Source organism: Octopus sinensis, linkage group LG21 (assembly GCF_006345805.1).
Source record: "Octopus sinensis linkage group LG21, ASM634580v1, whole genome shotgun sequence".
In the NCBI taxonomy this organism is placed as follows: Eukaryota; Metazoa; Mollusca; class Cephalopoda; order Octopoda; family Octopodidae; genus Octopus; species Octopus sinensis.
The window spans coordinates 13,579,022-13,598,922 of record NC_043017.1 but is presented as its reverse complement, the minus strand read 5'-3'; the positions used below and the strand labels follow the sequence as shown (position 1 = coordinate 13,598,922).

The 19,901-nt window shown below is 38.8% G+C and overlaps 1 protein-coding gene across 1 annotated transcript in view; it reads left to right on the top strand.

Moving 5' to 3' along the window:
- Positions 1-19,901, top strand: part of LOC115222962 (prickle planar cell polarity protein 3-B) — a 264,085-nt gene that overhangs the window by 102,376 nt on the left and 141,808 nt on the right. Inside the window, exons 3-4 of the mRNA XM_029793370.2 lie at positions 4,143-4,314; positions 18,102-18,335. Of these exons, the coding sequence (XP_029649230.1) occupies positions 4,143-4,314; positions 18,102-18,335 (406 nt within the window). The remainder of the gene's footprint in view (positions 1-4,142; positions 4,315-18,101; positions 18,336-19,901) is intronic.

The window sequence follows — 19,901 nt, the reverse complement described above, 5'->3', positions numbered from 1 at the left end:
CATCCATCTACGTTACATGACCAAACCACCACAGTCATCTCCTCTCTTGCACACTGCATCTAATTCCTCTTATGCTCAACTTCACTCTCAACACACTAGTGCTCTGTTTCACATGCACACTGACATTGCATATCTAGCAGAGCATACCAGCTTCATTTCTCTCCAGCCTCCACATACCCTCATCTCACTACCATGCAGCATCGTAGTTCAAAGACATACATCATATAATCATCCCTCAAATACATATACCACTTCCTTTGTTAACCTTCCAACTATTCCACTGCACCTCTTGTGTCCATAGCCTGCACTGGGTACACCCAATAGAATTTCTGCCTACACCCTACCTACATATCAAGAAGGGCCATTTATTGGAAGAGTGAAGGGTCCTGTCTGATTTATGTATAACTTGGCATATAAACCAACATTACCATTCTCTCTCTCTCCCCATCTCTCCCCTCCCCCATCTCTCCCCTCCCCCATCTCCCCCCTCTGTCTCTCTACCTTTCTCTCTCTCTCACGCACAGACACACATGCCATTATTATCCTCATCATCATGGGTTTTACATCAGCTTTCTATGCTGGCATGGGTTGGATGGTTAAACAAGATCCAGTTGGTTTGAGGACCCTACTTTGCCCCAGTGTCAGGTTTGGCATGGTTTCTTAAATTCCCCTGTTATGACTTAGGAGACTATAAATAAAAAGATACACGATTTGTACGGCTCTCACAAGTAAGCCATGTGCTCCTAGTTTCCTCACTGATCATCAGATCACAGAGTGAAGGCTTTCTGCAAGGTCAACAAATACTAAATACTTCTGCAGTTTCCTTGCGTAAGAAGAAAACTATTTCTTCCTGGTACAAAACCAAACTGCATCTCATCTAGGCTAATTCCCTTCATAATCAATTGGGCTGTAATTCTTTACACGATTGTCATGACCTGTTCCAAGCAATATGATATCCCTGTAATTAACTCTAAGACATCTATGTGTGTATGTGTATGCATGGACACACAGACACACACCACATTTATAAATGAAATGTAAGCTAAATACTGAAGCATGAAATGGCAAAGCCTGATGAAACCCAGGTTTTCCAGCCAGTTTTGGTTCCAACTGACTGATTCAAATAAATAATATATTTACACACAGACACACACACAAAAATACACACACATATTTATATTTTTTCATCCCTTCTTTGTGTGTTTTTCCCCTCAACACTTCTGTTCTTTTGCTTATTTTTTCCTTTTTTCTTCCTTCCTCATCTTTCCTCTGTTTTTGTTTGTTTTTTGTAATTTTTTCCTCTTCGTTTTCCTTCGTTCTTCTTTACATCCCCTTGATACTCTTCCCCTTCCTCCTAAACCCCTCATCCACCTCTGTTTCTCTGACACTTCTACTTCCACTCATACACCTACCATATTTTATGATTCCATATTTGATCAGCTGAAAGAGATGATAAATCACTGTTGACTCTATTTACAGATGTTCAGTCTAGACAGTTCCCACCACCACCATCATCATCATCATCATCATCACCTGGTAATTTCCCTTTAACGTGACATCTCCCTTGATTCCTTGATCTTCATTTATCATATCAGAAGCACTGCTTAGAGCTGAGTTAGAGCCATACTACTAAGTGGCCTTAACCTTTTAACATATAAACCGGCCAAATTTGGCCAAAATAAATCCACCTGCTTTATTTTCAAATTGGCCAGATCCTGCCTCTTGCACTCACCCTAAACTATTATCCTAAAAGTAAACAATTACGTCATTGAGATCTCAAAGCTACAAATTTAGTGCATGACAAATGCAAATCAATGTGAATAAATAAGCATTATATTTGACAGAGAAATCTGGGCAGAATTCTGCTTTAAGTACCCCAGATAATCCCTCATAACTTTTATATTTTTTTGGAATTCATATGAGTATGAAAAAGGAAAGAATTTTCTTATTTTTCTAACTTCTTTTTTTTTTTAAATCACAGTTTCAAATACCGACGATCTGAATTTTTGGCTTAAATCCTAGGAATAGACCATTAAATGTGTTTATGGTTAGAAAGATATTGAAAAAACATTAATATGTCAGTGAGAAAGAAATGAGGAGGGTATCAGGTGATTGTGAGATGAGGTAAAAATAGCAGTTAAATAGCTCTTTAAATCACACACAAAATTTTTTTTTTTTTTTCATAATCATGAATTCTTGCATGCAAAATACAAATTTGTGAAAATTTTCTGAAAATTCCCCAAAATAAATAAGTTACGAGGTGTTATATGGGGTACTTAAAGCAGATGTCCTCTGCAATCTGAATGTTAAAGGATTAAATATGGTAGTCATTGCATCATATCATAGACTTATGTAATAAATGGAAGGCTTCTTTATGTTTTAGAGCATTTACTAGAGAAGATGTTCATACAATATAATTTAAAGAAATATTCAGACCAAACAATGTATAAGACACATGTAATAGGCCTTTGTTGGAAATTCTACATTTGAGCAAGCTTTTACACATCTTATGCATATTCCCACTGCTGTGGTGTGTCTTCTTCGTTGATCATTTCAGGTTGAATAAGTAGCTGTGAAAACAACTATTGCAGAATGAATGCCAATGGGGAAAATGAATCACTCTGAAATTTTGGTGCTCAATTGAATTAGAAGCAACTTTAATTAATCCATGCTTGTTTTTTCTGTGCAAGTATGAGAATTGTGAAAACAAATGTTCGTGCACTTGCTCTATGATCATTCTATTGAGCCTCTGAACAAGGTACATAACTCTGCTGGCTTCAGTTTTCCTGGCTGAAGGTGGGTGGGGAAGAACAATTAGAAGCCATTCGTATTTTATAGTTGAGTAATTAACAGCAAGAAGGATATCAATCCAACGGTAAGACAAATTGGTTCAAGAAATGAATATGAGGGCACCTCATTGCAGTTGCTCAACCTGTTAGAAATAGCAGCCAAATATTAACTCAAATTAAATCCTACCATCTTAACAAAGGGAAAACCTTTGTATATCTTGTCATAGGTCTGCACTTGGAAAGTTCTTTGCTAAGGCACAGGCCTAGTAAGGTTCCTTTCTTTATGGAAGGCTAATAGTTGTACATGCATGTAAGACTCCTCTTCATCACCGGTGTAGTTCAGTAAAGGCTGATATATTCATGCATTGAGTACACTTTTTTTTTTGTTTCATACTCCTCATCACCTTGTATGAAGCCATCTCCCTCAATACTATTCCCACCTCAGTCGAGAGACCTTGTCTCGGTGACCTCACAGCTGCTGGTTCCACATAAAAAGCACCCAATACACTGTGTATGGTGGTTGGTGCTAGGAAGGGCATCCAGCCGTGGAGACATCTTAAAGCGGGCATTGGAGCTTGGCACAGTCTTCTGGCTCTTCAGGTCCTGTCAAACTGTCCAAGCCATGCCAGCACGGATAATGGAAGTCAGACGATAATGATGTCAATGGCCCCCACCCCCAAGCATGTGCACACATATGCACATTCCTCTTTCTCCCTTCCTCCTTCTCCCCTCTCTCCTTCCCCTCCTCTCCTTCCTCTCTCTCTCTCTCTGTACTGCACCCTCTTTCCTCTTTTCTTGGAATACTTCATTGAATGTATTGACTACTATAGGCGCAGGAGTGGCTGTGTGGTAAGTAGCTTGCTTACCAACCACATGGTTCCGGGTTCAGTCCCACTGTGTGGCACCTTAGGCAAGTGTCTTCTACTATAGCCTCGGGCCGACCAAAGCCTTGTGAGTGGATTTGTGTGTCTGTGTTTGTCCCCCCAACATCACTTGATAACCGATGCTGGTGTGTTTATGTCCCCGTAACTTAGCGGTTCGGTAAAAGAAACCGATAGAATAAGTACTAGGCTTACAAAGAATAAATCCTGGCAGTCGATTTGCTTGACCTAAGGCGATGCTCCAGCATGGCCACAGTCACATGACTGAAACAAGTAAAAGAGTACCAGTGTGTTTATTGACTGTAATCCCAGTTTTAAAAACTGTCTTTGAATTTACCCATTAGCTCCACTCAGTGTCCACTGCTACCACAGATAAAGACATAATAAAGCTAAATGTCTGTCACTCTTTAAACGATTTCTCTGCTAATGTCTACAATGGGATTGTGATTTATGTTTTGATTTCTTTTGTCAGAAATATTTGCAAATTATGTCGATGTCCTCGAGAATCTCACGATGTCTACCACTGTGAATTTATTGATGTCCGGGATCGCTTAGGTTGGCCAAAAATGAATGATGAAGATTTAAAAGAAAGTACATTGCGAGAAGGTTTTACCTGGGTTCCCTCAGGCCTTTCTCGGCCACAGGTGAGTTTGGTTGTCTTTTTGTTTTGAATTTTGTTTTCTTTTTATTATCTTTCAAAAAATGAAAAACTAGAAGAAGGGTAACAACAATGACTTTTTCGGTAGAGCATCCTGAAAGTTTTGAGGAAAAAAGGAGGAAGATCCTGATATCCCCAGGCTAAATACTTGCAGCCGAGTAGCCAGGTGATAGTATTAAACCAAGTAATGGTTCATTTCTATGAAATACATGTAGTATTTTATAGATTACCTTTATAAAATGTATGCAGTATCTCTCTATATATAAACGGCAAAATGTCTGTGTGTGTGTGTCCTTTATACAAATCCACAATTTTTCAGTTAGAGGGCTCGCACTTTCTATGGTCATTCAAAACTATCCAAGGGTGGTCGTGCACATCTTTACATTTCCCCAGTCACCCCGCAAAGCCATTAAAAAATCAATAAAAGTGACTTTTTTGTGAATTTTCTATCCAAAACCCAATCAAAATGCCCGAAACTTGATACGCCCAATTGAATGCCAACTAGCTGTATGTAATTGGTCAGAGATTTGGACAGTACTCACATGTATGTGTACACGCACACATCTATATATGCATGCACTAGCACTATGACCCGGCATTGCCAGGTCATAGTGCTAGTTTTATATAAATTACTTGAAACATATTTTCAAATGATTTTGATTTCCATTTTGCATTCAATTTTCAGTGTTGATACAGACACAGGTTAGATTTTGAAGACTGTTGTTATTACAGGGGAACCTCATATTATGGGGACTGGTTATGGTTATAAATATGGTTGTATTGTTATGGGGATTTTTTTTGAGGGTTTTTTTTTTCTGTAAAATATTGTTTCATCTTTTACTTGTTTCAGTCATTAGACAGTGGCCATACTAGGGCACTGCCCCACCCAAAAATTCTTTTAGTGGAATGAATCGACCCCAGGACTTATTTTATGAAGCCTGGTACTTATTCTATTAGTCTCTTTTGCTGAACCACTAAGTTACGGGGACATGAAACACCAACACCAGTTGTCAAGCAGTAGTGGAGGGGAGAAACACAGATACAAAGACACATACACATACTCACACTTATACATATTCAGGCTTCTTTCAGTTTCCATCTGCCAAATCCACCCACAAGTCTTCGATCAGCTTGAAGTTATATTGGAAGACATTTGTTAAAGGTGCCACAGAATAGCACTGAACTATGTGTGTTTATATATTACACACATATATGCATACACACACACACACATATTTCTTTACTACCCACAAGGGGCTAAACACAGAGGGGACAAACAAGGACAGACAGACAGATTATGTCGATTATATCGACCCCAGTGTGTAACTGGTACTTATTTAATCGACCCCGAAAGGATGAAAGGCAAAGTCAACCTCAGCGGAATTTGAACTCAGAACGTAACGGCAGACGAAATACGGCTACGCATTTCGCCCTGCGTGCTAACGTTTCTGCCAGCTCGCCGCCTTATCTATCTATATACATACACACACACACACACATATATACACACACACACACACACACACACACACACACACACAGTAAACCTGATTTATCAAGAAAGGAAAGAGACTTGTTGGAAGGTAATGATGAAAATGTGGCTATGGGTGTGTCTGAATTATGGTAATTACGTAATACGTAATCTGCTTTTGATCATCAGACTAAAGTAAGAAAACTCGACTGAATCTGTGGTGAAGTCTAACTCAGGAATCCTCTCTCAATATCAGAAATATCCACGGTAGGGTGAGGAAGCACTCCGTCGGTTACGACAATGAGGGTTCCGGTTGATCCGAATCAACGGAACAGCCTGCTCGTGAAATTAACGTGTAAGTGGCTGAGCACTCCACAGACACGTGCACCCTTAACGTAGTTCTCGGGGATATTCAGCGTGACACAGAGTGTGACAAGGCCGGCCCCTTGAAATACAGGTACAACAGAAAGAGGAAGTAAGAGTGAGAGAAAGTTGTGGTGAAAGAGTACAGCAGGGATCACCACCATCCCCTGCCAGAGCCTCGTGGAGCTTTAGGTGTTTTCGCTCAATAAACACTCACAATGCCCGGTCTGGGAATCGAAACCGCGATCCTACGACCGCGAGTCCGCTGCCCTAACCACTGGGCCATTGTGCCTCCACTACAGTAGGGTGAAATACTGTGGTGAGAGGAAAGATTTAGCTAGTGTGTGTGTGTATGGCTGTATGCGTGTATATACTCATACGTGTGTGTGTGTAATCTTTTATCTTTCATCTGTTACTTGTTTTAATCATTAGACTGTTGTCATGCTGGAGCACTGCCTTCAAGAATGTTTAGTCAAATGAATTGACCCTGGTACTTACGTTTTTATCAAGTCTGGTACTGATCTTTAAGGTTTCTTTTGGTGGACCGCTAAGTTATGAGGATATAAACACATCAACACCAGTTGAGAATCAGTGGTGGGGGACGAAACACACACACACACACACACACACACACACACACATATACTATGGACTTCTTTCAGCTTCTGCCTACCAAATCCACACTCAAGGCTTTGGCCGGCCCAAGGCTATAATAGAAGACACTTGCCCAAGGTGCCATGCAGTGGTATTGAACCCAGAACTATGTGGTTGGGAAGCAGGCTTCTTACTACACAGCCATGCCTGGGATAGGATTTTTTGTTCTGTGAGTTATGAGTTCTGTGTTATTTCTTGTGAAGGAATGAACAGAACGATTGTTTAGTTGTTGTTGCTGCATATTACAATAAATTGCCAAGAAGACTGAGGGTGTCTTGGCATCACTTACCAACTCCTTTGTGAGCCGCTCTCCGGCTATCTATCTGAGGCTTTATATAGCTATGGTTCGACCTTACCTGGAATTTGCATCACCGGTCTGGAACCCCTATCTTGCCCAGGATATTAATCGTCTGGAAAGTGTTCAACAACGTGCAACCAAGAGAATACCCTCCATCAGGCATTTGCCATATTTTGAACGCCTTACTTCCCTGGGCATGGACACATTGAAACTCCGATGTCTGGCAGCTGACTTGGCAGACACCCATAAAATTATTAACCATCTTACCAACAATAACTCTGAGCACCTTTTCAAACTCCACCTGTCTAACATGTTTACAAAGTCAGAAAACAGCACAGCTCCCATGACTTCAAGAAACATTTTTTCATGCTAAGAGTTGCTGAAATATGGAACAAACTGCCGGCATCAGTTGTTAGTTGTCGGAGCACTGCATCCTTCAAAACTTCCATGCTTCCTGAGATTCGCCAACACTACACCTGATTTTCTCCCCTCCATACACACGCAAGCATGTATCTGACTCATACACTGTTCACTTTCCAGACATTTGTACATTACTGCATATGCTTTATATGCACTTTTGACAAGTTGTGGTGCACCTGAGCACTGTATACAATAATTTCATTATTATTATTTTAAATTCCTATGAAGGTATTACAATGTGAAACTGACACTCTATCTGTTATGATGACGAGTGTTCCAGTAGATTCAATCAATGGAACAGCATTCTTGTGAAATTACCATGCAAGTGGCTGAGTACTCCACAGACATGCATGCACTTAATGCAGTTCTCAGGGAGATCTGGTGTGACACAGAATGTGACAAGGCTGGCCCTTTGAAATACAGGTACTATACATTTTTGCCAACTGAGTGGACTGGAACCACACGAAATAAAGTGTCTTGCTCAAGGACACAATCAAACTGATGACCTTATGATCAGGAGTCAAATACCCTCACCACTTAGTCATGTGCTTCCACTATTATATATTATACTAGCAGTATCGCCCAGCGTTGCTCGGGTTTGTAAGGGAAATAACTATATAAGCATTTTTAGAGATGGCTAACCACAAAGGGGGGTGTTACTGTAGTTTTTTATGTTCTGAGATTTAATAATACATTTTTAGAGAGTTACCTCCCTTATATAATAGCAAAAAAATGCATTAAAAATGGGAAAAAATGATGGTAAATTTTTTTTTAAATCGTAGACTCATCGTAGACGCGCGCTAATACCCAGAAGGGCTCAATGAATCACGACTATAAGATACCTGCTTTTGGTTACACTGCACCGCAAAATGTGGGAGTAGTTAGGAATCTAAATTGTAGGAGACAGACACACAACTTCACTTTTATATATAAAGATATTCATACTACAATATATTACAATATATTCTTGTCAGACTGTGGTTTCAATTCTTGGATTGGGCAGTGTGTTGCGTTCTTGGGCTAAACATTTCATTTAATACTACGCCATCCCACTCAGCCATAAAAGAATAAATCTGTGATGGACTGGCATCCTAGTTGCTGGTGAATGTTTCAATTTCGGTCTCTTATACGAAGGGGTGCTGAAAAGTTCCTTGTTTTGGGTAAAAGAAAATACAGGAGGATCAGCTGGTTGTTTTATTCAACATAATCCCCTCTCAGATTCACACACTTATTGCAGCAGTCCTTCAGCAGTTCTTCTGGGGTCTGGGAAGCCAGAAGGCTGCACCAGGCTCCAGTCTTATCTGGCAATGTTTCTACGGCTGGATGCCCTTCCTAACGCCAACCACTCCGTGAGTGTAGTGGGTGCTTTTTACGTGCCACCCGCACAGGTGCCAGATGGGGCTGGCAAACAGCTGGCATTTCATTAATCAGCAGTCCTGTAAAAGAACTCAGAAGGTTGGGTCTCCAGCCAAGCTTTTCACGATACCATTGAAGCCAGGAATTTTTCAGAACCCCCTCGTACACCTTGGAAACCAGGTAAGTGGCCTAATGAGTCCTAGGGCTCTGGACAGACAGAACAGAACAGTTTATTCATATTCCAATAGATTCTTGTGAAGGAATTAACACAATAACTCTGTAGCTGTTGGTGCCATACATATTTCTGGTTTAGATTGTTTGCAGGAAGTGAAAGGAAATATCTTGTAATATGATTTATTAGAAAAGGAAGGGACATGTTGAGAGGAAATAAATGGAAATAGGGGTAGAGATATGTCTGAATACCTGGGTAGAAAGAGAAGGAGAGTAGCTAGTTGTGTGGAGGGGGGTTGTGGTTGTTTATTATGAATGTAATTTTTCTTTGCTAATTGGACTATAATGGCTGGCTAACCAATCATGTCGACAGTCTGCATTAAGTGATAGCAGTTAGGTTGAGGTGTGATGGTGTTTAGTATGGGGGAAAGAACTCCTTTTCTGATAGCGGTATAGATCAAGAGAGAGAGAGGGTATTATTTTTCAATGAATGTCTGCTGGCAGATATCCATCAAAAAGGGTGGATCTGTGTAGAAATGAAGAGAATGTTAGGGTAAATGAATTTCCTACCCTCCCCCTTTGATTTATATATTGTAGCAATCACTCCACTATTATTAACTAGTCACCTATTATCGGTAAAACTGATAATCAGATTAATGCATGTATAAGCATCTTTTATTTGTTACCTTTTTTTTGGTTTCAATGATTTGACTGTGGCCATGCTGGGGCATTGCCTTCAAGGGTTTTAGTCAATCAAATCGACTCCAGAACAGTTTTAGTTTAGTTTTTTTTTTAAAGCCTAGTGTTTATTCTATCAGTCTCTTTTGCTGAACTGCTAAGTTACAGGGTTGTAAACAACCAACACCAGTTGTCAAGCAGTGGTGGTGGTGGTCACATAGACACAAAGACATACATGCATATATATATAAACACACACACACACACACACACACACACACATGTGTGTGTGTGTGTGTATGAGACAGGCTTGTTTAAGCTTCCATCTACCAGATCCACTCACAAGGCTTTGGTCAACCCAAGGCTATAATAGAAGACATTTGCCCAAAGTGCCACACGGTGGGACTGGACCCGGAACTATATGGTTGGGAAGTAAGCTTCTTACCACATAGCCACAACTGTGCCTATGTATATATGTAAATATCTATATGCATATATATAACTTACTTGGAAATGGATGCATAGCGTTCGATCATAAAATTAAATAAATATATACATATGTACATACATATATGTACATACCTACATATATATGTATATATACATGCATATATGGATATAGGCCTTCAAAGAAATGTACACAATAAATATATATATATATATATATATATATATATATATATATATATATATATATATATATATATATATATATATATATATATATATATATGGCTGTTTGTTCAGCTGGTGAGTTGGCAGAATTGTTATCAGACTGAACAAAATACTTTGTGGCATTTCATCAATCTTTATAATCATCATCATCATCATCGTTTAGCGTCCGCTTTCCATGCTGGCATGGGTTGGACAGTGAAACTGGGGTCTGGGAAGCCAGAAGGCTGCACCAGGCCCAGTCTGATCTGGCAATGTTTCTACGGCTGGATGCCCTTCCTAATGCCAACCACTCCATGAGTTGAAATTCTTCTGAGTTCGAATTTGCCTTTATCGATCCTTTTGGGGTCGATAAAATAAGTACAAGTACCAGTCGATCACTGGGGTTGATGTAGTCAACTTGTGCCCCCACCCACCAAAATGCTGTCCTTGGGCCAAAATTTGAAATCGATATATGGGTGTTTTTTTTTTTTACATTAATTTTTCCTGCTACCATGAGCTGGATGAATATATTTTTGAGGTAGTGTTTTATAGCTGGGTGCTCTTCATATCATTAACCCTTCACTGTTTTCCAAGTAAAGGGTCTCTTATTCCACATGTCTTCATGGGCAAGTAAGACAGTATGATGCATGCCCACTACAGCTGTTGCCCACTCACTCCTTAACCCTTTCGTTACCAACCTGGCTAAAACCAGCTCTGGCTCTGTAGTACAAATGTCTTGTTTTCATAAGTTCTGAATTAAAATCTTCCACCAAACCTTAGTCACAATTTATGTTCCTAACACTAGCTTAATGATAACTAAGTTATTTTACTAAGTTCTTTGTTATATTTAAAGTAATTGAAAGAAACAGAGCATCTCAAAATAAATAGAGTAACAAAAGAGTTAAGTGACCTGAATATCATATCAGTCTCACATTAATCAGCCAATCTGTCATGCTCCATCTGAGGACGCTCTTTGGCAAGTACCTGAGGTGGCTGGTATGAATTTTGAGTGGAGTTTTATCACACATGCGTACACATGTGTGTGTTTTACTTCTACTCAGTCAAGGAGATGCTTTAGTCTTGCAAATTATATGGCAACCTCTCTAGTTTTCATCATCATCATCATCGTTTAACGTCCGCTTTCCATGCTGGCATGGGTTGGACGGTTCAACTGGGGTCTGGAAAGCCCGAAGGCTGCACCAGGCCAGTCAGATCTGGCGGTGTTTCTGGGGCCACGAAATAAAAGCACCCAGTTGAAAGGCATAGCTATGTGGTAGGAAGTTTGCTTCTCAACCTCATGGTTCTGGATTCTTGGACAAGTGTCTTCTACTATATCCTTGGGCTGACCAAAACCTTACAAGGAGATTTGGTAGGTGGAAACTTGAAGCTCATTATATACATACATACATTGGATACATTGGTTGTTCGTCTGGTATGTTGATTTTGTTCACTTATTACAAATCTTGAATTATGCTTGCACTGATGATTAAAAAGTGCATTACTGCACTAATTATGAAATAATGGTGATCTGCAGCAAAATTCTAGCATGTGGCATTTATGTATAGTAATGCCCTCTATATAGTATATATATATGTTTTTGTGTCTGGGGAGAGTCATTCTCTTTTAGTGCCTTATCACCAGTTTGATATTCACTCATTTAGTTACTTATTTTTTGTAAAATTTTAGAAAAAATAGACAACTAAATTAGAGGAAATTGAACTGGTAAGTGTTAAATAATAAGGCACAAAAAGAAAATGACTCACCCCAGACACCATAGAATAGGCTTCAACACACGAATTCATACAAAGAATCTTGCAAAACAAATGCCAAAACGAAATATATACACATGAGGGGCTGCTGGAAAGTTCTGGCTGTCAGTGAAAGAAAATACAGGAGGATCAGTTAATTATAATTTTATTCAACATTTTTTTTCCTCTCAGATTCACACAGGTGTTGCAGTGGTCCTCCAGTTTTTCGAAGCCCTGTAAAAGAACTTGGAAGGTTGGACCCTTGAAGCCAGGAACTTTTCAGTACCCCCTTTATATAGTATGTGTGTGTCTTGGTTTGTCCCCCACCACTGCTTGACTGGTGTTGGTGTATCTATGTACCTAATAAATATACGTCCTGGGGTTGATTCATTCGACTAAGATTCTTCAAGGTGGTACCCCAGCATGACCACGGTCTAACAAGTAAAAGGTAAATACCCTCTGTATATAAATAAAGGCGGCGAGCTGGCAGAAACGTTAGCACGCCGGGCGAAATGCGTATCTGTATTTCGTCTGCCGTTACGTTCTGAGTTCAAATTCCGCCGAGGTTGACTTTGCCTTTCATCCTTTCGGGGTCGATTAAATAAGTACCAGTTACGCACTGGGGTCGATATAATCGACTTAATCCGTTTGTCCTTGTTTGTCCTCTCTGTGTTTAGCCCCTTGTGGGTAGTAAAGAAATAGGTAAATAGGTTTGAAAGTCATCCAAGCATAGAGAAATCATGTTAAAGCAGACACAGGAGCTCAGTGAAGTTCTCTGTCTTGTCAGATTCTGTTAAACTGTCCAACCCATACCAGCATGGACTACAGATGTTAAATGATGATGATGATGAGGAGGAGGAGGAGGATGTGTGTGTGTAGCTGTTGAGGTTGTCTGCTCATTTGGAGTATCACTTGTGTTTGCAGCAGTGATGATGATGATGATGGTAATAGCAGAGGTGGTGGTGATGATGGTGATGATGATGATTCGCGTGTGTGCGTGCGTGCACGCGTGGTGTGTGTGTGTGTTCATGCGTGTGTGTGCATGTGCATGTGTGTGTGTGTGTGTTTGCATTTCTGAATGGAAACGAGATGTGTTTAGTCATAGCCACAAAAATCAATGACTGATGACTAATCTACAACATCAGTATAGATGAGGTGCCGGGTGGGGTGGAGTTGGATGCTGGTGGAATTATTGGTAAAATGGCAGCCAATGAGAAAAGGAACAGGATTATAGGAAAGACAGAATTTAGTAAAAGAGGGAATGTTTATTTTTTTAAGATTTGGTTCCAGAAAGCCATGTAGTCTAATAAAGGAAGTTCAAGGGCTTAAGGAACCAGAATGGATGTTGTTGTTGGTGGTGGTGGTGGCAGTGGATTTAGTTCTGAGTCAGCCCTGCCCTTCAGAGCTGTGATCAAAGATGTTTTATCCACGACCATCCCTACTTTTATTCTGAAATATTGTCTTTAGGAATACACTACAATCTAATGTGTTCTTCCTGAAGATATGCAAATACCATTAGTTACAGAAATACCATTCCTAACTGTTGAGTTTAGATGTACAAGAAAAAAAAAGCCATTCTTTGTTGTTGATAAAAGTCATGGTGATATGCTGTTTTCTAATTGTATAAGAATGTCCAAGGGTTGTAGAGGTATTGAATTCAAAAAGGCGACCAAAGTTGTTACTGGAATGATGGTGAATAATCTTATGGGCTTCTGCTAAATCACTGCTATGTAGAACATACTATTACATATAGTGGAAGCACTCTGTCGGTTACGACGACGAGGGTTCTGGTTGATCCAAATCAACGGAACAGCCTGCTCGTGAAATTAACGTGTAAGTGGCTGAGCACTCCACAGACACGTGTACCCTTAACGTAGTTCTCGGGGATATTCAGCGTGACACAGAGAGTGACAAGGCCGGCCCTTTGAAATACAGGTACAACAGAAAGAGGAAGTAAGAGTGAGAGAAAGTTGTGGTGAAAGAGTACAGCAGGGATCACCACCATCCCCTGCCGGAGCCTCGTGGAGCTTTTAGGTGTTTTCGCTCAATAAACACTCACAACGCCCGGTCTGGGAATCGAAACCGCGATCCTATGACCGCGAGTCCGCTGCCCTAACCACTGGGCCATTGCGCCTCCACTTTACATATAGTACTCTATATAGAAGATACGGTTACATATAAAGATGATATTGTTAAATAATACTCTAAGATACTGTTACATAAAAGAGGCCATATAAAAAGTAAGTAATGTTATGTATATACTCTACATAGAAGATATGGTTACATATAACAGACTATATAGAAGCTATTGTTACATAAGACTTGACCGAAGGTATCTTTTCTGGTGTCTTCCCCCATCATCGTTGATCTTGCTAATGTTGCATCCCTGATACATCAAACCTGAGGTCAAAGATATTACAGAGGTCACTAATGGCACCCCTCCTACATTTAGATTAAGATGGTAATTTGTGATTTGAGAGAGATTTGGAAGAGGTCCCATTGCAGGCCTCACACTTGAAGGCTGGACAGGATTAAGGAAGATCTCCAGAGGCTCAACGTCATGTTGGAGGATACAGAGAGTTTGGCATGGGACCACCAGCAATTGGGAGCACGGCTGGGCCTGGTTGGCTCTATGCATGATGACACCTGTGGGACCACTAATGTGGGATGACCTCGGCCCCATCAAGCAAGAGCATGAAGCAAGCAAGGAGATTTGGCTGCTAGTTCTACCAGATCAAGTCATCACATAGAGGTTTCTTCATCAGTGTTGAGCAACTGGAGTTAAGAGAAAATGTGATAGGATTCTTGTGGAATTATGGAACCAATCTATTCTCTGACATATTGCCCATCTTGAGCAAGGTACATAACTCTACTTGTTCTATGGCATCTGACTACTAGCAAACAGAATTGATCAGAAGATAATAATTCAGTGACACCTTCTGTATGAAACAATAGTTAAGTCATCCAACCATAATATGAGCAATGGTTGTCCCTATACAAGTGCCTTTTATTCCCAATTTTCCCACTGCAATCCCTGAATTCGTTAAAAAACACAATCTCTCCAACATAACCCAGACAAACATAAAAAAAAAACCATACTCAGTAATTACCTTAGCACTGAAGAAAAACAATAATAATGAGTTTCTGTATACAGTTCTCAGATACGCTACAGCTCATTGGGAAAGATTAAAAGAGGGGACAGAATGCAACCATAATTTAAGTAAAGGAAAACAGCAATGAAAATTATAAGTACATGGACAGAAAAGTGAATATTAAAAGAACCATAAAGAGGGAAGGGTGCATAGGTATGTCAAGACTAGTGTTAGTGAATTTTGGGAAGTGTGGAATCTTTGAAGGATGCCATGTCCTAATAATAATAATAATAATGAAATTATTGTATACAGTGCCCAGGTGTACCACAACTTGTCAAAAGTGCGTATAAAGCATGTGCAGTAATGTACAAATGTCTGGAAAGTGAACAGTGTATGAGTCAGATACATGCTTGCGTGTGTATGGAGGGGAGAAAATCAGGTGTAGTGTTGGCGAATCTCAGGAAGCATGGAAGTTTTGAAGGATGCAGTGCTCTGACAACTAACAACTGATGCTGGCAGTTTGTTCCATACTTCAGCAACTCTCAGCATGAAAAAATGTTTCCGAAAGTCATGGGAGCTGTGTTGTTTTCTGACTTTGTAAACATGTCCACGGGTCCTGACAGCTAACAACTGATGTGGGTACTTATTCCATGCTTTGACAATTCTAAATGTGAAAAACTGTTTCCAAAGTCATGGATGCTGTATTACTTTTTTATATTTTATCAGCACTTCGTTTTTTTTTTTAAATTTGTTTTTGCTTTGTTTGATCTGCAATGAATTACAGAGCCAGATTGAGAACCAAGACTCTAAAAGGTTCCTTGTCTTGCTAAAAGAAGCTCACCTTCTTCAAACAGGAGTAACATACCGGAGAATGTAGTTCTTAGATATGTAATTCTTGTAAGGCGAGAGCATCTTTGGTCACACAGACGTCTTTTCAGTTAAGATTGACCTGGTGGGGTTAAACATTAACTTATACTTCTTTTATCGACCTCAGAATGATAAAAGGTAAAGTTGAACCTGGTAGGATTTGAACTCAGAATATAAAGATGTCTAATTAATTACTGCAAAGTACTTAATGGTTTGTTTTACCATTTATTTCATCCATTGTTCTCATCATCTATCAAACAAATATTTCTAATTTAGGGACAAAACCAGCAGTTTTGGGAAGAGAAAGGTTTGTTGGTATCATCTGTTTCAGTACTTGTCTGGTACTTTATTTTATTAAGGCTGAAAGGCTAAGCTGAATCAGCAGGATTTGAACTCAGAACATAAAGAACTAGAGTGAAATTTTGCAAAGTATTTTGTTTGACTCCCTTTTTGGCAGCTCAATAATTCTTTACAATTTTGGCACAAAGCTAACGATTTTGAGAGATGGATTACTACGTTGCCAGTACTTGACTGGTACTTTGTTTTAGCAACCTCAAAAGCATGAAGGGCAGAGTTGGCTTCAGTAGAATTTGAACTCGGGACATAAAGAGCCAGAAGAAACGCCAGCAAGCATTTTATCCTGATACTTCATTTTATCAACCCCAAAGAAAATGAAAGGCAAAGTTGACTTTGGTAGGATTTGAACTCAAGACATGAAGAGCCGGAAGAAATGCAACTAAGCATTCTGACCTATGTGCTAACAATTCTGCCAGCTTGGTACCCTTACCAGCTTCCAAAAATGCTTTATCAACAGAAATTACTAAAGGGAGATAACCAATTGCTACACAATTGGGAATCTGGTTTACGATATAATACAATACATATATACTGCACTCCTTTTATAAATAAAAGGTGGATGCACAGAGGTCATTGCCTTTGCATGACCTCTCTACATGATCCCATGCCAGTTGACGTCTGCAAGGAAAAAAATATGAGCTCAAATGAAGCCAGAGACTTTTCTTGAAATGCTTGCAACACAGTGGTTGATAGTTCTCTGGTCTCAACGGACCAAATTGTGATAGCAATTGGTATGATAATTCTACCACTGAAAGGGAAAATACTATAATTAAAACAGATGATGAACTTAAAAACTTGCTTCATTATTTAAATACAATTTCCAAAAAATTATCCTTTTTTTGTTGTTGACAATTTCATCTTTTTTTTATCATACAAGAAATCATTATTGTAGTGAGGTCCCTATTCTATCATCATCATTTTAATGTCCACCTTTCTGTGTCTTCATCGATCAAATATAAATTGCTGAGGCAGATTTTCTACAGCTGGATACCCTTCCTGTTGCCAACCTTCACTTGTTTTTAAGCTGGATAATATTTTCCCATGACAAGATATGTTTTTGTGGATGATTGGGAAGAAAGGACATCACTTGAATGATGCTTTACAACTATTATGTAATGTCAAGAAGAAAGAGCGCAAAAACACATGGTAAGAAGTTCGCTTCCCAACTATAAGGTTCCAGGTTCAGTCCCACTGCATGGCACCTTGGACGAATGTCTTCTACAATAGTCTTGGAGCGACCAAAACCTTGTGAGTGGATTTGGTAGACGGAAACTGAAAGCAGCTTGTTGTATAGTTATATATGTATACATATATATATATTGTTCAACTAAAGTCAGTGCTCCAGTATGGCCATTGTCAAATGAGTGAAACAAGTAAAATAATAAAAAGAACACACACATACGAGTATATATTAAATTATATTGCATACATTATATTACATATATATTACATATTATAACATTATATTAAATAATATTATGAAATCATATTTATATTACATCTTACATTTTCTATTACATATGTTCCATATTATATATTACATACATCATATTGCATTCAAGTATATATTAAATTAATTAATATAGAAAATATATTCTACATTTAAGCCTGCCATTCTAAATTTTCCAAAATATTTCTTTTCAGATTTCAGAATATATGGACCAGCTACCGAATCACAAAGTACCTCGGATTTCTGCTCAAGGAGAACGTTATCGAGACTTGCAACTGATATACCAATTACCCAGACAAGATCTATCTGACAAATACTGCCAAAGTTTGGAATCTCCATCTGAATTTGCAGATTTTCACGAATTTCGAAGATTAAGAGACCAAATAGCAATGGGCATAGCGCAAACCAAAGAAGCAATCGATGCATCGGTAGGTACTAAACCAGTTGAGCCTTAATGTTTTACCAGGCTATTGGGTTATTCCAGACACCTCTACATCTAATGTTGATTCATTTGTTTTATGTCTGTTTATTCATGCTAGCATGGGTTAGATGAGTGTATCAGGGTCATTGTTTTACTGTCATTAACCCTGAACTGTCTTCTTAAGGGATCTCTGATTACAGATATCTTTGAAAGCAGGAAGTAAGTGGACAATCTGTTGAAAAGAATGATACTGTTTGTAGCTGGCAACTTCCAAAGAGCATAAATGTGAACAACCATAGACAGACACACGTACACACAGACATATATGTGCGCGTGAGAGGGAGAGAAACAGACAGACAGACAGTTGTACCTTGGAAAGATATTTATGTCAGTAATATACACACACTGGTTCTATTTTGCATCTTATTATTAATCAGCTAAAGGCAATGAGATGACAAAATCATTAGCACACCAGGCAAAATGCTCAGTTGCCTCTGCCTTTCATCCATTTGGGGGTCACTGTAATTGACTACTCCAAAATTTCAGGCCTCATGCCTATAATAGAAAACCTTATCATCAATCAACTTGTTCACCATTTAACAAATAATTAACTAATTGGCTGTTTGATTAGTTAATTGATTATTCATTAATTGGTTAAATGTTAACTAGTTAACTAAAAAAAGAAGTGAAATAGAATCAGTGTGTGTGGTTAGCATTATGACCTTCTCTAGATACAACAATGCTGTTTCAACCCAGGAGTTCACATCTTGAATTTTGCAAACAAAATACTAATTTGATATATATATATATATATATATATATATATATATATCGAAATTTAAATGTTCCAAAGGTATAGTTGCCCGATTTTCAGTTCAACTTTCTGTAGCAAATAGATTAAATGTGGATTATCAGTATATTCGCTTTAGAATAACCTTCTTTAGCCCTTGCTTATATATATATATATATATATATATATATAATGGACTCTCCCATCAAAGATGGTGTATGAGTATTCAGATTTTGTGCTGACCTGCACAAAGAATTTGTTTATTGCGATCAAATGTATGTGGTGCATATTGACTCACTCCCTCCAGCAAATAGACATTGCCCGAACAGGTGCACGGTGTACCACACATCAGTATCAAGGTGAGAGCTGAAGAAAATGAGATGAAATGTTCTGCTCAAGAACACAACACACCATCCAGTCTAGGAATTGAAACCACAATCTCACATACTTGAGATCAACATCTAACCGCTAGGCCATGTGTCCTCACTATATATATATTATATATATATATATGTGTGTGTGTGTATTGTGTATATATATATATATATATATATATATATTATATATATATATATATATATATATTATATATATATATATATATATATATACACACACACACGCACACATATGCACACACACACACACACACACACACGAATATGCCTAGCTTCTTTCAGTTTCTATCTACCAAATTCTCTCAAAAAGCTATAGTAGCAAGATAATTCTTCAAGCGCGACTGAATCTGAAATGACGTGATTGGGTAGCGAACTTCTTATCCAT